The sequence below is a fragment of the Felis catus genome, chromosome D4, assembly GCF_018350175.1.
Source record: "Felis catus isolate Fca126 chromosome D4, F.catus_Fca126_mat1.0, whole genome shotgun sequence".
Lineage (NCBI taxonomy): Eukaryota > Metazoa > Chordata > Mammalia > Carnivora > Felidae > Felis > Felis catus.
This window is the reverse complement of record NC_058380.1, coordinates 88443707-88464545: the sequence shown is the minus strand read 5'-3', so window position 1 is coordinate 88464545 and position 20839 is coordinate 88443707. Positions and strand designations below refer to the sequence as shown.

General features: G+C 58.3%; 1 protein-coding gene across 2 annotated transcripts in view; it reads right to left on the bottom strand.

Moving 5' to 3' along the window:
• ASS1 (argininosuccinate synthase 1) overlaps window positions 1–18269 on the bottom strand; it is a 53440-nt gene extending 35171 nt beyond the window's left edge. The window contains exons 1-5 of one of the 2 annotated variants that reach the window (XM_045042828.1): window positions 18172–18269; window positions 13309–13370; window positions 10987–11096; window positions 10164–10232; window positions 4861–5049 (exon numbers count right to left, since the gene is read on the bottom strand). In XM_045042828.1, the coding sequence (XP_044898763.1) occupies window positions 4861–5049; window positions 10164–10232; window positions 10987–11091 (363 nt within the window). In that variant the 5' untranslated portion in view covers window positions 11092–11096; window positions 13309–13370; window positions 18172–18269. The remainder of the gene's footprint in view (window positions 1–4860; window positions 5050–10163; window positions 10233–10986; window positions 11097–13308; window positions 13371–18171) is intronic. The other variant, XM_011288374.3, reaches the window with a different exon arrangement.
• Between the last annotated feature and the right edge of the window lie 2570 nt (window positions 18270–20839).

Here is a 20839-nt window from a genome sequence, read left to right as displayed (position 1 = left end):
GCTGTCCACACCTCAGCCTTCTTCCCCCCACCTGGCCCCATCTAACCCCCACCCAGAGATCCAGCCCAGGGCTGGGGCTCCGTGGTCCTTTGATGACTCATATCCATCCAGTTGGGAATCCCGTCTCCTCTCTGAGCCTCAGTTTCCCCATCTATAAATTGCCGGGGGCGGGGGGCAGGGAATGGGTGCAACCAGGTGACCCGAGGGCTCTTTGCTCCTCGGTTCCTCTCTGAACGGACAGGGAACTGAGGTCCAAAGAGAAGGAACTAGTTCAAGGGCACTGAGTCCACCTCCCTGGGAGGGTTGCCCTGCCTCTCCGCGCCTGCGTAAAATAAAGACTCATCTGACACCCCAGGGCGCTGACGATGGGGAGGAGGAAGAGAAGGCCGCAGACACAATGGTTGCCGGCGTCCTGCCTGCTTCCCGTCAGCTCGGCGCCCAGAGGGGGACTTAAGCTGTGGAAATAACAGAGGGGCCTTTCGCCTACTGTGAAAACTGCACGGGCCCAGCCAGGCAGCGGCGGGAATAACATGTTATTTTCCAGAGAGTTGTCAGGCGGCGTGGAAATACAGGCTGCAGCCCCTCTCTGCGGAGCCAGGAGCCGAGGGGCCGAGGCCGTCCCTCTTCGATGCCTCCCAGGCCCATCCGGCTCCCCGCCCGCCAGCCAAGCCCCGTAGTGAGCACCTACTATGTGCTCGCGGCCACAGGGGAAAGCCGCCTGGGGCCAGGGGGATAGTTAACCCAGCTTTGCTGACAAGGCTCAGAGAAGTGATGCCACTTGCCCAGGGCCGCGCAGCCGACAGACAACGTTTCTGTCCCAACAGCTCACAGGCCAGCGACCGGTCTGAGCTCCGGACTTAAACCCGTTGAATCCTTACAGCCGAGATAGGTTCCGGTATCGTCCCTGCCGGACAGATGGGGAAACCGAGGCACAGGTGGCACGCCTGCCCAAGGACCCGTGGCGGGCACAGCGCCCGGAGCAAAGGCAGCCGATGAAGAAGCAGGCTCGGTTCAGATCTGCGAAGCCCACGAAGCCCACGGTATTGCGTCTCCTGGTGATTCCCCCCGCCCCCCCCACCGTGGCTTCACGTTTCCCCAGTACAATGGCCACTTGTGCCTCCTCGGACAGGCACACCCGGGCTGGTGTCTGCCTGTCCAGACCCACACGAGGACACCCATCTGTTCCACAGTCGGAGACCCTCGCAGAAGCCAGACGGGCCCCCTTGCTTCAAACTCTGTCCCAGGTTAAGACTCCAGTTGGTCTAAGTCCTTCCTCCCCCTGGAACCCCAGGACCCTCAGCACCAGGGCGGCCCCGAGGGCGGGAGACGGGGGGGGGGGGTGTAGCCATGTGTGTCCACGCGCTGATACACGTGCAGGTGTGCGTAAGTGTGGGTGCAGCGCCCACGGGGCCCGGAGGGGCAGGGGGAGGGGGGTCCGCCCATCTGTTCCTCGGCTAACCATACAGATGGCGCCATTTACAGACCTGCTCCCCGCACCCCTGCCTGAGTCTGGCTCATATTTCCAGGCCCTTCTTCCAAAACTGGAGGGGTGAGGGGGGGTGCCGGAAGGGCCACCCCAGCTTCTGTGCAGCTCTCTGCTAGCGAGGGATCAGGGCAGGGCGTGGAGGGGGGACCCCCAGGTCCAGCTCAGTACGAGCTGCCGACCGGCTGCCTCCCTCCCGCCTCCAGGCCTTCGCAAGGGCTGTTCCAGCCTGGGATGCCCTTCCCTGCCGCATCCCTGGCTAACTCTTGCTCCCGCCCTGTTCCAGCCCCTGCTGGGTTAGGGCTCCTAAGTCCCGAGCGCCTCCTGTACCAGCGTCCCCGTGCGTGGAGGAGGGCCCGTGCTGGATCAGTATTCGAGGAGTGAATGGACACACGCGGGAAGGTGACATCTATCCGGGAGGCTGGAACGAGTTTCCACCATCCGCAACTCAGGAGCCAACAGTTGGGAGAGGCCAGCGGCTAGGTGTTCCAAATGGCCACAGCCTCAGGACTGGCCACGCTGGGATCTCCCCTACATCTGCAAGGGGGCGCGGGGCTGCAGTTTATACCCCAGCTCTCTCTTTACCGTGAACCCCTTCAGAAAACTCCGCCGAGCGTCCTTCTGGCCCCTGTCTTTGGGGTTGCCGGCCACACCCCACGGGGCCCAGGTGCCTCCATCTGGGGTCACAAGCCTCCCTCGCTTGCCCGCAAAGCCCACCTCCTGATCGCTGGTGCCCACTGCAGGCCGCCGGCCCCTGTCCCGGCTCCTTCTTCCCTCAAAAACTTGGCATTTCTCTGGACCCGGCCCCAAGCCTTCCTGGCTGGCTCTCTCTACTCACACCTCTCGGGGCTAGGAAATTGTCTTCAGAGACTTTGGGGGGCTTCCTCAGGTTCTGCAGATAAGGGGAAACTAAGGCACAGGAGTACGCCTCGCCCATCAACCCCCAGAAGGGACAGCAGACCCGGGGTAGCACTGCACACACCTTCTCACCCGAAGGCCTCAAATCCAAGCCTCTGGTGTCCTCTTGTGGCCAAACGGAGGGGTGCGCACGGCTGCAGGTGGCTGCTCACCGCCTTGTGGGGCTAGTTGCCCCGGGGGGGGGGGGGGGGGGGTCAGGGAGGGTCTCTCCCTGGACCCTCGAGTCTCCCATACCAGGGCCAGACCCACCATTCACTCCGCCAGCCCTGAACGCCACCCATCCTCAGTCCTGGGGGGATCTTCTCCAGGCAGGAGCCCTTCCAGAATCCTGATCTGGTCTCAGCTTAAATGCCTCGTAGAACGGGGAGCTCACTGCTCAGCTCAGCTCATCCGGGGTGGATGCTACGGCTCCGAAACTTCTTTATTCCGCACGGACATGTGTTCTCACTGACCTTCCTCTGCCTGCAGGAGCCCCCAGTACAGCTCTGAGAGCCGTACGGCCCGAACCTCCGGGTTCTCGTGCACTCTGTCCTACCGCCCTGTGCAAACAGCCCAGCTCTGTCACCCTGCTCACCATGCGCTCACGACTAGGCTCTAGGGTCACAGGTCTGCGTGAGAGATACCAGTCCCCTTCCTCCGTAGAAGGAACTCCTACCATCTCAGTCCAGAACCATCCCCAACACACCAGTGGGGGACTCGCTGGCCACCCCCCGCCCAGCCTGGGGCCCTCCCGTGCCCCCTGATGAAGTGCTCTCAGAAGCCAACCCCTCAGCATGGCCGCGGCCCGGCCCTGAGCCTGCTGCCCCCCACAGCGACAGTTCTGTCTAGATGCTCCCAGACGGGCTGTTGTTCGGCGCTCCGTGCCCCCAAGCCTTGGCACAGGCGGATCCCTCTGCCGGGCACACTCTTCCCGTATCCCATTACTCACTCACCCACACTCGTCCTGCAGGGCCATGCTCTGGAGATCAGCCTCCCTCCCCTGCCTGTTGCCCCCACGGCCGAGAGGCCCCACCCCTACAGCCACCTTACCGTGTCTGTCTGTCTGTCCACTCTCCTCTCCCTTGCTAGGACACACAGGTTCCCCGAGGGCGGGAGGAGCCCCAGAAGTTCAATACTGTTGCCAGACCCGGCTTGTGTCCAACCCTTTCCACAGGCCCCCGTATAAGCTTGCTGACCTCGTGCCCAAGCGCCCGAATGAACGCATCAGCTCTTGTAGACCGGAACCGGGGCCACCCTGGCTTGCGAGGCCACCCTCAAGTCACGTCTGCTCTGTCATAATCTAGGCTACAAGTGTCCCTGTGTCACAGCGAGCCAGAGTCTGCCTCCCCTCCCACTGCCCTGACCAGCCTGGGCAGGGGCGGGGCCTGGGTCAGGTTAGCACGAGCGCACGGGGAAGGTAGTGAGCTCCCTGTCGCGGGGAGGGGCAGGGTCTGCTGACTGTGGGGTTGTCAGGGAGCCAAGCCCTGTACCGGGGGGGCTACTGGCTTGGCGTCCAGTGACGTTGAGAGCCCGTGACCACACAGCCTTGCTGACACCATCGCCCAAGACTTGTCTGCCTTGCAATCTTGTGTCTTGAGCACGGCCACCTGTGGGACAGCGTGCAGAGGGCTCTCCTGCCTTGTCCCCCACCGGGCCCCCTCCCTCAGTCACTGGCCACGCAGGGGCCGGAAGGCGGGGGTGTGTCACGGGTCGACTGGTGTCCCCCACAAGAGCCAGGTTGAAGCCCCAGCTCTCAGTACCCGAGAACGTGACCTTATTCGGAAACAGGTCTTTGTAGAAGTGATGGGGTTAGGATGGGATCAGAAGGGTGGGCCCTAATCTGATAGGACTGGTGTGGTATAAAAGGGAGGAATTTGGACACAGAGCGAGCCATGCCCGAGGGCAGATGAGGGCCCCATAGAAACCCGGAGAGGCCTGGATGGACGCCTTCCTCGCCGCCCCCCCTCCACCGGGGGAGCCTGGCCCCGCCCACACCTCGGCCCTGGAATCGTGATACGACACACTTCTATGGCTGGAGCCACCAGGCCTGTGGTGCTGTGGGGCGGCGGTCCTGGCCAACAAAGACCCACAGGGGCCACCCAGGTGGGATCCACCCCGCTTTGCTAATGCGGGGTTTCCAGCCCTTTCCACCGCATTGCATGGTGACCTGTGCTCTGTGACCCGGGCCAGGGGTGATTGCCCTGAGCCGCAGGGTCAAGTCCGCCAAACTGCTCCCCCCGTAGACAGAAGACACACACGGACCCACAGCACCCAGCTGCCTACGCCCTGGTACCCGCTCCTATGAATGCCATTCGTCCTACTCAGACTGGACAGGCAGTGTGGACAGCGAATGTGTCCGCTGCTCACCTGGGGGCGAAGCCTGCAACCACCCTGGTTTCCCGAGTCCCCTTTGCAGGTTCCCTGCCACCTCCCCCCGTCTCTGCCCAGCCCTTCCCAGCACCGTCCACCCATTGGCTCACCTTTCCCGTGGCGCCGTGAGACACATACTTGGCTCCCTCCCGCTGGGCGATCTCCACTTGTTTCCGGGCAATGCAGGGCCTGGCGAGAGAGGTGCCCAGGAGGTAGCGGTCCTCGTACAGCGCGCTCGACTGGATGGCGGGCCAGATGAACTCCTCCACAAACTCCTTGCTGACGTCCTCGATGAACACCTACGGGGAGAGGAGCCCATGGAGTGAGGCTCGACAAGGAGAGGGCCCAGCCAGACGACAGAGCCCTGTGTCTACGGCAGACTCTACTAATGGATCCTGGCCAGAGGCACCTCCACTTTACCTTCTGTTGATCTGCAGCAGACATCATTAATCAACCCTAGCACACATTATTCTTACTCCCTTCCTGCACTCATGGCAGACATTGCTAATCAATCCTGATAGGCCATCTAGCTGAAACCATATGCGGACTTTAAGTCCCTCCCAGCCCAACCTTCTGGGCCTGAGATGAAACTTGTTGTCACCTAAGATCTAAAGCAGTAGATAGGAGATAGTAATCCACAAAAGCTCTCAACTAGGGATGACTTTGCCCGCCAGGAGCAGTGACAATAGCTGGAGATATTTTTGGTTCTCACACAGGTGGGTTGGGGGAGAGGGTTTCTGATATCTCATGGGCAAAGGCCAGGGATGCTGCTAGACATCCCAGAAACCTCAGGGCAGCCAGCTCCGTCCCAAGAGTGCCAAGGTTGAGAGGCCCCGATCTAAAGGAATGGTTCTCAGAGCATAGACCTCTTGACACCCTCAGGACCCTTTCAAGGAGACTGAGTGAGTGAAAAGATTTTTTTTTTTTTTAATTTGAGAGAGAGAGAGAGAGAGAGAGAGAGAGAGCACAAGTTGAGGTGAGGGGGCAGAAGGAGAGAGAGAGAGAATCCTAAACAGGTGTTCTCCCAACTTGGGGCTTGATGCCACGACCCTGGATCATGACCAGAGCTGAAATCAAGAGTCAGATGTTCAACTGACTGAGCCACCCAGCGCCCCGGAAAGATTTTTTATGATGATGCTAAGCTGTCATTTGCCTTTTTCACTAGGGTTGGCGTTCACACTGGCGCCTCAGCCCAAATCAAGGCAGAGACACCGCCACTGTGTTCCTAACGTCTTGTTTCCACCGCGATGATTTCTCTTAAGAACGGTCTCGAAGCTGCAGCAAGGATTACTTCCGTTGAATCTCAAGCACAAAAGGTGAAATGCACATGAAGTCCCTCTGGTGCCTTCCAAAGCGAGTTACAAGCCGAAGTAGCCATGTTTTTTTTTTCATGAAACATCGTTTTTACTTGAAAGCGTGACAGACAAAACATGGTCTTTCAGACTGGAGTGTTTGACATTTTCACAAAAATGAAGTGACCTTGTTGTCACTTCAGGGAACACTTGAGTATTTGTTACCAATGAGAAAACTCAGGTTTTCCAGTAAAAGTTAGAATTATGGACAACGTCCATCTGACAGCTTCCTAATATTTCCGTGGGTAGTGGCGAGATTGACAAATGCGATGTTTTGATATCTTATGAAATGTACCGACATTTGGAAGATCTGCATAACTCAATGAAATAATGGTTTTTACATGATCGGTGGATGGATGATGTGACACAATCTTGCACAGACAAAAAAAAAATCCATCCAAAGTGCAAGATGGACAGGGTTTTTAAAAATGTATTTGGGGGCGCCTGGGTGGCGCAGTCGGTTGAGCGTCCGACTTCAGCCAGGTCACGATCTCGCGGTCCGTGAGTTCGAGCCCCGCGTCGGGCTCTGGGCTGATGGCTCGGAGCCTGGAGCCTGTTTCCGATTCTGTGTCTCCCTCTCTCTCTGCCCCTCCCCCGTTCACGCTCCGTCTCTCTCTGTCCCAAAAATAAATAAAAAACGTTGAAAAAAAAAAATTAAAAATGTATTTGTATTTTATTTATTTATTTGAGAGAGAGGGAGAGAGCGAGTGAGAGAGCACGCAAGCCAGAGTGAGGGGCAGAGGGAGAAGAAGAGAGAGAATCTTAAGCAGATTCCATGCACAGTGAGAAGACCCATGTGGGGCTCGATCCCATGACCCTGGGATGAGATGCTCAACTGACTGGACCACCAAGGTGCTCCTGCACCAGTGGATTCTGATGCATGAAAAACTCATTGCTACAGGGTCAAGTTCCCCATCACGCTAATCTTTAAGAAACCACCCCTTGCTGAGTTTAGGTGCAGTATCAGAAAATATCCCCAACTCTCTGAAAAGGCTATTAAAACATTCCTCTCTCCAACACCCAAAAAACAAATAATCCAGTGAAGAAATGGGCAAAAGACATGAACAGACACTTCTCCAAAGAAGACATCCAGGTGGCCGACCAACACATGAAAAAATACTCAACATCACTCATCCTCAGGGAAATACAAATCAAAACCACACTGAGATACCCCCTCACACCTGTCAGAATGGCCAACATGAATAACTCAGGCAACAACAGATGTTGGTGAGGATGCGGAGAAAGAGGGTCTCTTTCGCATTGTTGGTGGCAATGCAAGCTGGGGCAGCCACTCTGGAAAACAGTATGGAGGTTGCTCAAAAAACTAAAAATAGAACTGCCCTATGACCCAGCAAGGGCACTACTAGGCGTTTCTCCACGGGGATACAGGTGTGCTGTTTCAAAGGGACGCATGCACCCCCATGTTTATAGCAGCACTATCGACAATAGCCAAAGTACGGAAAGAGTTCAAATGTCCATCCGTGGATGAATGGATAAAGAAGATGTGGTCTATATAGACAATGGAGTATTACTCAGCAATCAAAAAGAATGAAGTCTTGCCATGTACAACTACGTGGATGGAACTGAAGGGTATTATGCTAAGCGAAATTAGTCCGCGAAAGACAAATATCATATGACTTCACTCATATGAGGCCTTTAAGAGACAAAACAGTTGAACATAAGGGAAGGGAAGCAAAAATAATATAAAAACAGGGAGGGGGACAAAACAGAAGAGACTCATAAACACGGAGAACAAACTGAGGGTTACCGGAAGGGGTGTGGGAGGGGGGATGGGCGAAATGGGGAAGGGGCACTAAGGAATCTACTCCTGAAATCATTGTTGCACTAGATGCTAACTAATTTGGACGTAAATTTTAAAAAATAAAAAATAAAATAAAATAAAATATTCCTCTCTCTTCCGGGGCTACACTCATGAGGCCGTATTTTCTTCACAATGTCAACCAAAACAACACATCGCAAAATGAATGGAGACACAGCTATAAGAATCCACCTGTCTTCTGCTAAACCAGACATGAAAGATTTATAAAAATGTAACATATACAATCCTGCTTTCACCAAACATTTTTGTTTTGGAAATACTTATTTTTCTGAGGTGAAAATGTCACTGATGTTAACATAGGATGTGTTTAATATTGGTCTTTTAAAGTGGGCTACTGTGTTTAATTTCAGCTTTTATTTATAACGTCGTATCAGCAGACGTAATCCACAAAACTATGGGGCACTCAAGTATTTCCAAGAGCGGGAAATGGTCATGGGGTTCTTTATATTATATTTGCAACTTCCTGTGAGCCTCTATTTAGCTTAAAATGAAACCATTTCGTGGGGGGAAGCGCCTGGGTGGCTCGGTCAGGTAAGCACCCGACTTTGGCTCAGGTCATGATCTCACAATTCGCGAGTTCGAGCCCCGCGTCGGGCCCTGTGCTGACAGCTCAGAGCCTGGAGCCTGCTTCCGAGTCTGTGTCTCCCTCTCTCTCTGCCCCTCCCCTGCTCGTGCTCTGTCTGTCTCTCTCTCAAAAATAAATAAGCATTAAAAAATAATCAAAAAAGAAAGAAACTATTTTTTTTTTTTAATGACTCAAAGAACGAAAGAAAATGAAAATTAAAAGAAAAGCAACGAGGCTATACCCTGATGGTATGGGCAAGAAATTCCCACTCCAATTCCAAATACATAGAAGTAGTTGGGATCCTCAGAGCACAAGGTTAAGAATGATCTAGAGTAATGAATTAAGGACAGATCTTTACACAAAAGCCCAACTCATGTGAAGGCCCCGCTCATCTTCAACACTCAAGTGTTCTTTTTTTTTTTTTTAATTTTTTTTTTCAACGTTTATTTATTTTTGGGGACAGAGAGAGACAGAGCATGAATGGGGGAGGGGCAGAGAGAGAGGGAGACACAGAATCGGAAATAGGCTCCAGGCTCTGAGCCATCAGCCCAGAGCCCGACGCGGGGCTCGAACTCCCGGACTGCGAGATCGTGACCTGGCTGAAGTCGGACGCTTAACCGACTGCGCCACCCAGGCGCCCCATCACTCAAGTGTTCTTATCCCACCTTCTGGGTTCCTGCTCAGACAACCCCTCTCCTCTCTGAGACATGAGGGAGATCCAGTTTTAGACCTGCGGCCAGTGATGGGATATGGGACTCCTGCATTATTTTAATGTGCAAATTGAGCTCTTTGTATGTGCCAGGCCCCTTTTTAGGTTCTGAGAACCCCAAGGAAGTGCCCTGCAGAGGGGACCAGTTCTGACCAAGCAGGTGAGCTGATGGCTTTTCACACCACCCCTGCTGTGTCCCCTGCCCACTTGCCCAAGTGAAGGGGTGAGGGTACCAGGGACGGCCCCGGGGAGCAGCTCAGACTTTACACTGTGAGCCTAAGTGAGCAGGGACCATGTTGGCCCTGTTTACTACATGGGCTCCACACCCCACAGAGGGCCTGCCTGCCACATGATTAGATGCTCAGCCAGGGCACCGAAGTCAACTGGAATTTTCTGATTCTGTTGAATGGGTGGAATGATGGACAGAGATAGAAGAGGAATGGACAGGTAGATGGACGAAGGATGGATGAGAGAATGGGTAGATAGATGGACAGATGAATGGATGGATAGTTGATGGGTGGACGGATGAATGGATGGATGGAAGAAGGTTGGCTGGATGGGGCGATACATGAGTGAATGGATGGCCGGCTGGCTGGATGATGGTTGGCTGGATGGATGATTGTTGGATGGATGGATAGATGAGTGAATCATGGGTGGAGGGACAGAGGCATAAAGGAGGGATGGGCAGGCAGACCGACGGATGGATAAGAGGAAGACAGAAGGGCAGGGGGGATGAGGACGTGGTGGGAAAGTGGGTAGGGAAGGCAGGGAGATGATGGCATCCACACACCTGAAAACAGAAGGAATCGAGCCCATACTCTTGGAAGCGAGAGGACCCAACTGAAAAGGATGCAGGGGACAAGGAACCCTGAGGCAGCCATGCCCACTGCTGCCTCCACCAGGTCAAAACCCCACTTCCAACCCCAAATCCTGCCGCCACCTGGTACCTTTTTGGCCCCGAGCTTCAGCGCCTTCTTCCTGGCTTCTTCAAAGTCTTCCTTCTGGCCGATGTTGGCCTGAGAAACAGCAGCAGAGAGGCCTAATCAGCCCGGGGGCACGAAGGAGAGCTGGAGAAGAATTTCAGCCCCTTCTCCCCCTGCCAAAGCTGTCTACAACACCCCTCGAATGGAGGTGGCTCTCACTTGCCAGGTGACTGTAAGCGAGACGCTTCTCTCCCTGGGCCTCACCCTCCCCTACCTGAATGACAAGGGGACCGGGCGCTCTTAGGTATCTTGACTTCAACTGCAAACCAATCACTCCTGGCAACGGCTGAACTTTTGTCTATGTGGAGCACTGTCCTCGCTTCCTCTGGGACCAGAAACTTCTTTTCGGGGGCCTCTTTCCATAGGAATGGAGGGGAGCAAACCACGTCCCCTGCTCAAGGTAGGGATCCCCCCATGATCCAAGCCTAGTCAGTCAGAACCCTTCAGCCACTGCAGGAGTCTACGATCTTTGCAGACTTCCTGGGTGCTGACAAGGGGCTTCCGGAAACAGGAAGACGGTGTGCCTTCCATGGTCCCCGCTGCAGGCCAGAGCCCACGGCCCCTTGCAGGCAGGCTGGCCTCCTCGGTGCCCTGTGGGGCACCCCAGACCTGGGGACACCACGGATGTTCATTTTGCCGGGGAAGAAAGGGAGGCAGAACAGCAAGAAGTATTTGCCTACAGTTGACAGGCTTAGGGAGGGGAAGCTGGGCTCGGGGGCAGTGAGAGCGAGCTCACGGACAGCAGGACAAACAGGTAGAAAGACGGACACACTGCGAGCCTCCTTACCAGGTAGGCGATGACGTCATAGCCTTGTTCCTTCAGCCACACGAGAATGCAGGAGGTGTCCAGGCCGCCACTGTAGGCCAGAACCACGGAGCCTTTGCTGGACATCTCGTCTGGGGGAGGGGGAGGTTGTCGTGGAGGAAGGAGAGTGACTCAGAGCCAGCCCATCCCAACCGGCCAGCAGCCCCCACTTTGGCCTTGGGCAGCCTCAGCCCTCGGAAGAGCTGCCGCGGGGGGGGGGGGGGGGGCGGGGAGGAGAGGGATGGGAACAAGGTGTTCACCTGTTCTCAAGGCCTAGCTGAGAAGCTGTTCCTTCCTGCGGCCTCATCCCTTCCCCCACCCCTACCCCGGGGGACCCAACCCCACACACTGCACGCACACACCTACATACACGCGGGGAAGGCCCTGGGAATACTGAGAGCAGCTTGGGGGTGATAGGGGCTTGGGGGAGGAAGGAAGCACGCCTTGGAGCCGATCCCTCACCAGGTAGACAAAGTGCTGGAGGCTGAGCTGTTGGGACAGGGCCAGCATGCTCTGCAGACTTGGGCGGGGCTTTGGCCCCAAGCCTTGGGCAGCTCAGAGATTGCCAGGCATGGCCCTGGGGGGCCTCACGTGGCTCACCCCCGCCCCTACCGTGACCCGCTGTTGTGTCCGTTGGGGCGGCAGACCCTGGGGCTCAGACGGGTGAGCAGCTGGCTCAAGGTCACAGAGCTCGCCCCAGCATGCAATGCTGCCTCCCAGCAGAACAGGATGCTAGGGTGCAGAGTCCCTGCCTCCACGTACCCCACCCCCCCCAACCTGGTGCCCCAGCGAGCCCTCGCACATTGGGAGTTTAGACTCTTTTCAAAGGCGCCTCAGTGATCGGCTGCTCCAGGATACAGACGGAGACACTGAGGTCCAGAGAAGGAAGGGGACGGGCGGAGGGAGTTCCTTCCTGACCCTCTGCAGCAGGGACAGATGCGTCCCGCCTTATCTGTCTCCTCAGCTACACTGAGGCACCAGAGACCCCTGTGTCCTTGTCTTTGCAGCCACTGTTTCTTCCACCCGGGAGGCTCTCCCTAAGCCTTTGGGCCGTTAGGACCTGCCCTGTGTCCCCCGGCACTCTCCACGAGGTCCCGAGAGTAGGTGCTGTTATCATGCCCGCTCTGCTAACGAGGAAGCTGAGGGTCGCGGAGGTGGGGTCATTTGCTGGAGGTCATACGGTCAGCAGGCAGCAGGCCCAGATTTGGACCCAAACCATCTGGTCCCAGCCTCCCTGGACGTGGCCCCGGCATCCTGCATTTGTAGGGGGGATTCTTGTGTCTGGTGAGAGGCGTTCCCACTGGAGTCTGACCAAGGTCAAGGCCTTTATTAGGCACTGTTGGGAAAAGCCGTGGACGCCCCTCCACAGGAGGGAGCCCACAAGGGGCACCCCATCATCACGACCACGAAGATGCAGGCTCCCGTGTACTGAAAACTTCCCCTGTGCCTGGGCCCGGAAGTCCAGGGAGGAGATGTGCTGGCCCAGTCACCCAGCCCTGCGCAGCAGAGCCTGGACAGGGCCCGACTGTGACACTAGAACACGCATCCTGTGTGCAGACCCCTGGCCGGCCCCAGGGCTCGCACACCCTGCGGCCCTTGGCACGCGGAAGGGAGAACACCTCATGGACAAGTGCGGTTGGGGGGGTTCCTGACGGATGCAGACGACTTCTGCCTCCACTGGGCATTCGACCGCCTGCCAGGCCCTGTCTCCAGCCCGGCTTGCTGGTGACTCAGCAGACCCTGACCCTGGGGCCCAGGGACGGTGCTCATGGCAAGAGCAGACCATCAAAACTGGAGGGAAGGAGGGGCGCCTGGGTGGCTCAGTCGGTTGAGCGTCTGACTTCGGCTCAGGTCATGATCCCGCGGTTCGTGGGTTCGAGCCCCGCGTCGGGCTCTGTGCTGCTGGCTCAGAGCCTGGAGCCCGCTTCGGATTCTGGGTCTCCCTCTCTCTCTGCCCCTCCCCTGCTCGCGCTCTGTCTCTCTCAAAAAATAAACATGAGGGGCGCCTGGGTGGCGCAGTCGGTTAAGCATCCGACTTCAGCCAGGTCACGATCTCACGGTCCGTGAGTTCGAGCCCCGCGTCAGGCTCTGGGCTGATGGCTCAGAGCCTGGAGCCTGTTTCCGATTCTGTGTCTCCCTCTCTCTCTGCCCCTCCCCCGTTCATGCTCTGTCTCTCTCTGTCCCAAAAATAAATAAAAACATTGAAAAAAAATAATAAAAAAATAATAATAATAAAAAAATAAACATGAAAAAAATATTTCTTTTTTAATGGAGGGAAGGAGGCAGGAAGGACTCGGAAAGTACCTTGGATGGGACGTGCGGCTTCCCGGCTTCTGGAACCTGACTTCACGGCTCGGCGAACCACTCTGCAAAAGCGAAAGCTATTTCAGCCGTCTGGAATGGCAGTCCAGGTGAAGCCAGAGACCCTGAACCTGGCCTCTCCGGCTGGTCCCACAATCCACATAAATGAACATGCCCGTCATGTGCGGAGCCCTTCCCTTTGTGTTGTCTCCATTTTCGAGACGGGGAAACTGAGGCTCAGGTTAAGGAGCTTGCTCAAGGCCTTGCTTGGCTGGTTAAGTGGCAGAGCTGGGACTCAACCCCAGAGGAGCTGGGCCCCAGAAGCCCCCTGCTGGAAGGCACAAGGCCCAGGGAAGGGAACCGCTGGGGCCAGGTGTGGTCTGGGAAGCCACAGGTGGCTCAGACACCCTGGCGTGGCTGGGGTGGGCTCAAGACAGGGACAGGTGATGCAGGGCCAAGAAGGTGGGCACCGGAGTAAGGGAGAGGGAGCCCCACGGAGACAGACAGACTGTGCCCGCCCCCCTCTGCCCCGTGGTCCCATCACGGCACAGGCACACTGCATTCTAATTGTACCCCCACTCCCATAACTGTGAGCTCCGCGAGGACAGGGACCATCTCACGGACAGTGCCGGGCACCTGGCAGGCACTCAGAACGACGCTTCTGTTCTACTGTCCAGAGGCCAGTTCCTTGCCCGTAAGAGGAGGGTTAAGTCCCCCCGAAGCCTAGAATTCTATGCACGCGCTCATCCAGAAACTGGCGCGCCCCTCCTGCCTGCCAGGCTGTGTGCCTGCATGCCCACCGAGGACCTTGGCCCCGAGGTCTGAGCTGTGTGAAAGAATGCACGTATCTAGGACTGTGTGCCCAGGAGCATGAACGCGTGTGTGCACGCCCGCGCGCGTGGGGGATGTTTGGGCCTGTGTGTGCAGAGATTAGCGGGGCAGGTGGGCTGGGAAATGACGCAATCTGACCCTGGCGTCTTCCCAGCGCCCCCACCCCCCATCCCCGGACCGGTGAAGCTTCTCCTCCCCCAGCAAGCCCGGTCCCTGGGCTGTGTGATGACACTGATGTCTGTCTCCGCGAGTGGAAACTGACAAGAGCTGAGGCCTCGAGTTGGGGGCGGGAGATGGGCAGAGGAGCAGGAAGGGGGGGTACAGTCCAGTGAGTACCCACTACGGGTAAAGCCCAGGGGCTGGGTCCTCCAGACCTGGGCTCAGGCTGCTTCAGCTGCTCGCCTGCTAAACGGGGGTAAGAAGAGCCCACCAGTCGACGGGCGACAGTGAGGATTCAGTGAGATGCTGGGGCGGGGGGGTGGGGGGTAGGCGGGGAGGAGCCAGAGTTGGGCACCAAGCTAGACTCCCCTTACCATGGCCACGGCTAACCTCAGGCCAGTCCCTCACTCTCCAGGGCTCAGTCTAGCCATCGGCACTACCTGGAAGCCGTTCTGGTTCTGACACCCCAGGACCCTGGGATGCCTGCCTGGTGGGGGGGGGGGTGTCTAGCAAACCCTCGTCCCCACCCCACCCTCCATGAAGGGCCCAGGGCAGTCTCCTGCCCCCCTCCCCAGCTCCCAGGCACGTGCCCATTGCCGAGAAGATCCGTGTTCCCCCACTCCCACGCCAGACCTGACACCCTTCCCCGGAGGACGGACACCTTGGGAGGAGGGAAGAAGGTGGCCTCATGCCAAGACGCCTACCAGCCTGGTCTGAGTTGCCCAGGCAGGTGGCATTCTCCGTGGCCCCAGCCCGGGCCACCCCACCAGCTTCCCATGCACCTGCTAGGCCAGCCTTGGATACTTCCTCAATTCTAATGAAACCCGTGGGCTCCTAAACGTCAAAGCTAGAACGATGACAAGAGCAGATACTCTGTTCGGTGCCACACAGGTGCCATTTCAAGGTGGAGACTATTCCTAAAAATTAATTATACCAGCTATCACTACCACGTGGGGCTCAGAAAAGGTCAACTACTTGCCCGGGTCTCAGGTTGCCAGACGCCAGAACTGGGACTGAAGCCTAGGCTGAACGCAGACCACAGATCGCCTCCCCTTCACTTTTGTCTTCCAGAAACCAAAACCCCCAATGAAGCATCACCAACCAGTAGTGTATTTCTCCGCGAGTCAGGGATACAGCTTGGCGAATGTTCTTCTGGAACCCCTCCCTCACATTCTAACTCTGCTGATCTGGGTTCGTTAGTTTTTTTTTTTTTTAAAAACCCTAGCTCCGCCTAAGCCGGAAGAATTCTCTCTGACTTTGGGGTTTCCTCATTCTTGGGTTTGGAGGTCCTAGCACTTTGGGGCCCTCTTTTGTGTCTGACAGAGCTAGGCTGCAATTCCAAACTTTGACCAGGAGGTGTCGCTGTCGGGTTTCAGCCCGATCATCCACTTGATGGGCTCAGCTCATCTGTCTGCACATCCTTGGTAAGACAGTGAGTGATTTTCTTCCCAATTGACAGAGGGAGAAGCTGAGGTCAAGGGGCTTGTCCTAGGCTAGACAATGAGCTGGCTCTCAGCAGCGGGATTCCTGGGGCCTGAGAATCAAATCGGGAACACTGGCTTTCTCGGGGACAGTGGCACTCCAGCAAACATCTTCCACCCAGGGTTAGGGGTCACTGGGGAGTCTGCCGTGGCTGGGAAGGTTGAGTCTCTACTTCTGGTGAAAAGCCCCTGAGACAGGTGGTAGGGAGACTAAGCAGATCTCACCAGACTCTGGTAAAAGACAGGCAAACTTCTAAGAGCATTTGGAGCACACGGCGGAGAGTGCATTCATTCATTCGTTGATCCTACCAATAATATTACAAAGCCTGTTGGGTACATGGCCTACCCCCAAGTCTGGGGAGGGCGCCTCCCCAAGTCTGGGCGGGGGGTGGGGGGGTGGGACGCACCAGGGCCTGGAAGATCAACCCTTCCCAAAGTGTTACAGCAGAGCTCAGAGGCTTAGACCCTGAATTCCAATGAGTTTCTTTCCACATGGGCGCCCACAGGCAAGGCACTCTCTTCAGGGGCTCTGTGCTCCAATAAAGGCATCTGGCTGTCCTGGCTCGCCTCCCAGGACCCATGAGGCTAAGAAGAAATGGGACCTGGGAAAGTGCTTGCACAGCAGGTAAGTCTGGGCCTGGCTCCCCTCCGTGAGTCAGACTCCTGGGGCCCCAGGTCAGGGGAAATGGCTACCATCACAGCCAAGCGACCACAAAGCCCAGAGCAGGCAGCCAGTTGATGCGGCCCCTGTGAGTCCCCGGGGGAACTTGGACTATACAGAGTGGGGGCCTCCCTGCTCTGCCCCACCCGGTGCCTGGCCCAGGGTCTAGGTGCTCAGTGGGCAGCCTGCATCACTCAACTTGTACTGAGCGGAATGAGAAGTGCTTCTCAGCACAGTGCACAGATGGCTCCAACTGGGACAGGTCCCCACCCCACCCCCTGGCTCCCCTGCTTGGGCTCTGAGAGGGGGGATGGAAGGAGGGAAGGGTTTGTAGGATGAAGATTCCTCCCGCCCTACCCATCCATTCCGCTTGTGGCCCTTTCTGTCTACGGTCTCCTCACTAGAAGCTTCCGTAGGAGGGTAGAGATCCGGTCTCCGGTCTCATGTCCCCTGTATGGCACGTGGTGAGGCATGCCCCAGACAGTTACTGAGTGAATGGACCCAGCCACAGTTCCCAACAGTCTACAGAGATTGCCCCGCCGTCTTCCTGCTTCCTGAGCGCTGAGCCTGTGCCAGCTCTGACAGACGGAGAAACTGAGGCTTGGGAAGCTGGCAGCTGACCCAAGGTCTCACCCGGTCGTGCCTGCCTTCCGGGCTTGGGTCTGCTGGCTCCAGAATCTGCCCTGTTACCAGCCGTGGGCTGGGAAGGAAAGATCAAAGCCCAGGGCCTATTTGATCCGACCCTGGGGAAAGAACAGGTTTGTTCCTGCCTGACTCTGTGCAAGCTCTGGGCCGCGATGCCCCGGAGGAGACGCCCCCACTGCGCAGAAAGGAACACTGAGGTGGCGGGTCACGGGACCTCCTCAGGAAGAGCCCTGGCGGGATGGGAGAGGAGTTTCCTCCATTTCACAATGACCCTCCCTCTCCGGAGGGCGCAGCCGCCCAAGGGGCCAAAGGCAACAGCAACCCGGACGGCGGACATTTCCTGCAGAGCGGCCCCTCCCACAGCCCCGGAGTCCAGTGCCAGCCAGAAACCGGGCACCGTGACCCGGCGCGGCCACCGCCCCCAACCCCCGGGCGGAGAAGGCTAATAGGTTTCAGGAGGCAGAGACTGACGCCCCCTGCGGGGGAAGGAGCGCAGTCACAACCAAGACTCCGCGTCCCGCTGCCCATCTGCCCGCGGTAAACTGAGGTTCGGGGCTGTGGGAGGGGCCCATGCGCCCAAGGCCCGGGGAGAGGGGCAGAGGTCGGGCGGGAACTCCGGTTTCACGCAGAGAAAGCGAGGCGGAGACAGAGACCGGGGCAGGAGGGGGAGGTCAGAGAAGGGGTGAGAGAATCCGGACCCCACCCCACCCTCCGGACTCCCAAGGTCTCCATCTGGGGGGGTCCGGCATAGAGGAAGCTGGGCTAGACACGGGGAATCTAGAAAAGACCTCGGCCCGCAAAGGGGACGCATAACCTGACCTGCCGCCCCCCCCCCCACCCCCGCATTGTCCGAGACTCGCGCCCCGGCCCCACCCTCGAAGGAAGGAAGCCCCGGCGTCGCTCTCCTGCCCTCCCGTCCAGGTGCGAGCGCGGGGCGCTTGGCCACTCAGGGCCGACTTCTGCTCCCGCCTGCACGGGCGACTGGAGCGCGGTCCCCTCGGCCTCCTCGGCTCGCTGTCGGCGGGACCCGGGGGCAGGGTGTCCTAGGCCAGGGGGTGGGAGCGGAGTCTTGGGCCGGGGGCTCCTTACCGTGGCCCGGGCTGCGGTGGCGGGCGGCGGAGCAGGGCCGGCTGCGTGGCGCATCCCGGGTTATAAACACCCGGCCCGGGGGCAGGGCCCGGGACCAGGGACACGTGGGGGGGGGGGAAACGCGCGCGACAGGCCCCGCCCCCGGGCCCGGCCCCCACGCAGAGCCGCTTGGCGGCCGCCGCCACCTGCAGGTGGGCGGGGCCCGGTCCCTCCCTCCCTCCTTCCCTGTCCGCCCCCGCCCCGCCCCCCGGGGCACGTTCTCCCGAGGGCGCACGCGCCCAGGGTCCTCTCGCCCTGACCCTCGGGCAGGCGGCCCCTCGGGGCGCGGCAGTGGCTGGAACGCGGGCAACTGGCAGGGTGACCACGGCCGGCGGTCCTGCCAGAGGCTTGCCACCGCCCGGGGGTGGGAGTGGGAACAGAAGTCCCTTAGGCGCGGTGCATCTCGTGCCCGCTTTTATCCCGCGGTGGCCTCCCTGCAGACCTCCCTTCCCCCACAGTGGCCCCCCCGGGAGCCGGAGCCCAGGTGAAGGTGGCCCCAGAAGGCCGCGGTTTCAGCCCTCCGTCCAGGGCTGGTTCTTGGCTGTCTCCCCAGAGCCTGGCACCGGGCCACCCCCCTCCAGGGCACCCCATAAATAGTGAAGAGAAGACCGGCCAACTGCTAAGCCGGCGGGCAGCAGGGGTTCACAGCTGAGGTTCACAGAGGCGAAGCTTCTTGCTTGCAAAAAAGAAACAGGGACTTGCCACCCCGGTCTGGCCTGCAGAAGGTTCCGTGCGTCAGAAGTTCCCCAGCCTGGTTTAGAGGCCCCAAAGCACCAATCCCTGCCGCTACAGCTGAGGAAAATGGCAGGTGCCCACCCGTCCAAGGCAACGCCATGGTTAGGACTGACTCCCAAGTCCTCTGGGCCCTGACCCCCCCGGGAGGTGGGAGCCCCAGACCATACTGCTGGTTTGCCATTCAGCCATCTCGTAAAAGTGGGGGCGAAGGTGGGGGATAGGTGGTGTCGGGGAGGCAGCCCTGTCCCCTTCCTGCAACCAAGAAGCAGACAGAGAAGGGGACCCTTGGCAGAGAGAGGAGTGAAGGCGGCTGGCTTAGTCACTTAGTCCTCCCAGTCAGCGCCCCCGCCCCGGCCCATCCCAGCCCCGGGCATCCCTGCCTGGCCACCAAGCACGTCTGCCAGGTTAGTGGCTGTGAGCCCATCAGGAGGCAAAAGGCATTAAAGCAACTGACAAGCAGAACCACGGCTTTTGGTCCCTGTGAACGCCCCAGCCTCAGACACCCAAACCCCAGGAGTGGCCGTGATGGCGAGGAAGCGCCCCAAGAGCTGTGTGGCGCTGGGTGACTTCAGGCACCTTCCTGCCAGCAGGCGAGATGGCGGCTGGCCCCTGAACCCACTCGCTCAGCCGCCTCTGGGCCTCGCAGAGCCCCTGGCCTTCCACACTAGCAGGAAGCAAGTGAGGAACGGGCCGACACTACATATCTGCAGCCCGGGGCGTGCGGCCTGGGGCGGCTTCCTTCCCCAGCAGGAGTGGGGAAGGACCGTCCTGTGACTTTGTGCTGGGTCTTTGTTTCTTCCTTTAAGATGTCACTGCTGGTTGAGAAAGTTGGGGAGGGTGTGGGTGAATAGGGACCACCTCCTGGGAGTTACTGCAGAGCAAGTGGGGGGGGGAAACTGAGGCAGGGAGGCCTGATGTTCCCCCAAGCTCTCCAGAGCCAGTGGTGGCTCCAGAGAGAAGCCCCATTACCCAAACCTTAGGAAGAGGGAGGGGTGAGGGATAAGCCCCTGTCGGTCTACGTCAGATGGGGGAGGGGCAGCGGGATGGAGGAGGAAGTGAGTTCATCTGGGTGGATCTGGGGCTCAATCACACCCTTGTGGATATCACCAAGCACGGTTTTATTCTCCCTAGCTTTATTTGCTCTTCATGATCCCCCTATATGAGGCCACTATGACTGTTATCCCCACTTTACGGATAGGAACCTGCAGCACAGAGAGGGTATATCTTTCCCAAGGCCACACAGCATGTTAGTGGCAGAGCAGGACTAGACCCCAGGGTCTGAAGCTCCGGCCAAACCCTCTGCTCTAGCTCAGGCTTGGGTTGAATTGATAGAGGCACCAGGGTCTCTGTCCCAGGGTCCCAGGCTGCAGGGACCTTTACGCTCTGCTGCAGAAATGGCTCCAGTCCAGGGGACTGTCCCTTTCTGACGCACAGGAGCTGGTGACACAGCTCTCCTAAGAGGAAAATGGGCCCAACTGCTAGCAGGGGTCCCGCCCACTGGGCACCAGGGTGATTGAGAGGCAGAGATCAAGGCCAGGATGGACTGGCCGGCTTCTGGATGAGCCACTTTCATCATGCACCCCTCCACCTGCCAGGTGGACATCCACACCCTGCCCCGGCCCTCACCCTGCAGAACAGGTCGTGGGTCCACGGCCGGGGCCTGGCCAGAGGGGCTCCCCTACCTGGCGCTGAGCCACCGTGACCTTTACCTTTCACCCACACCCAGGTCAGGGCTCCTGAAGGACCCTCCACACCTCCTAGGTAAGTGACCTTGGGTGGTGCCTCTAAAAGGACAGTGGCACATACGTCTGACCGAGCGGAGACACTGAGAAGTTCGAATCTTCTGCGTGTATCCAGAGCCTGCCCTTTCCTTCCGATCTCCACCTCCTCCCCA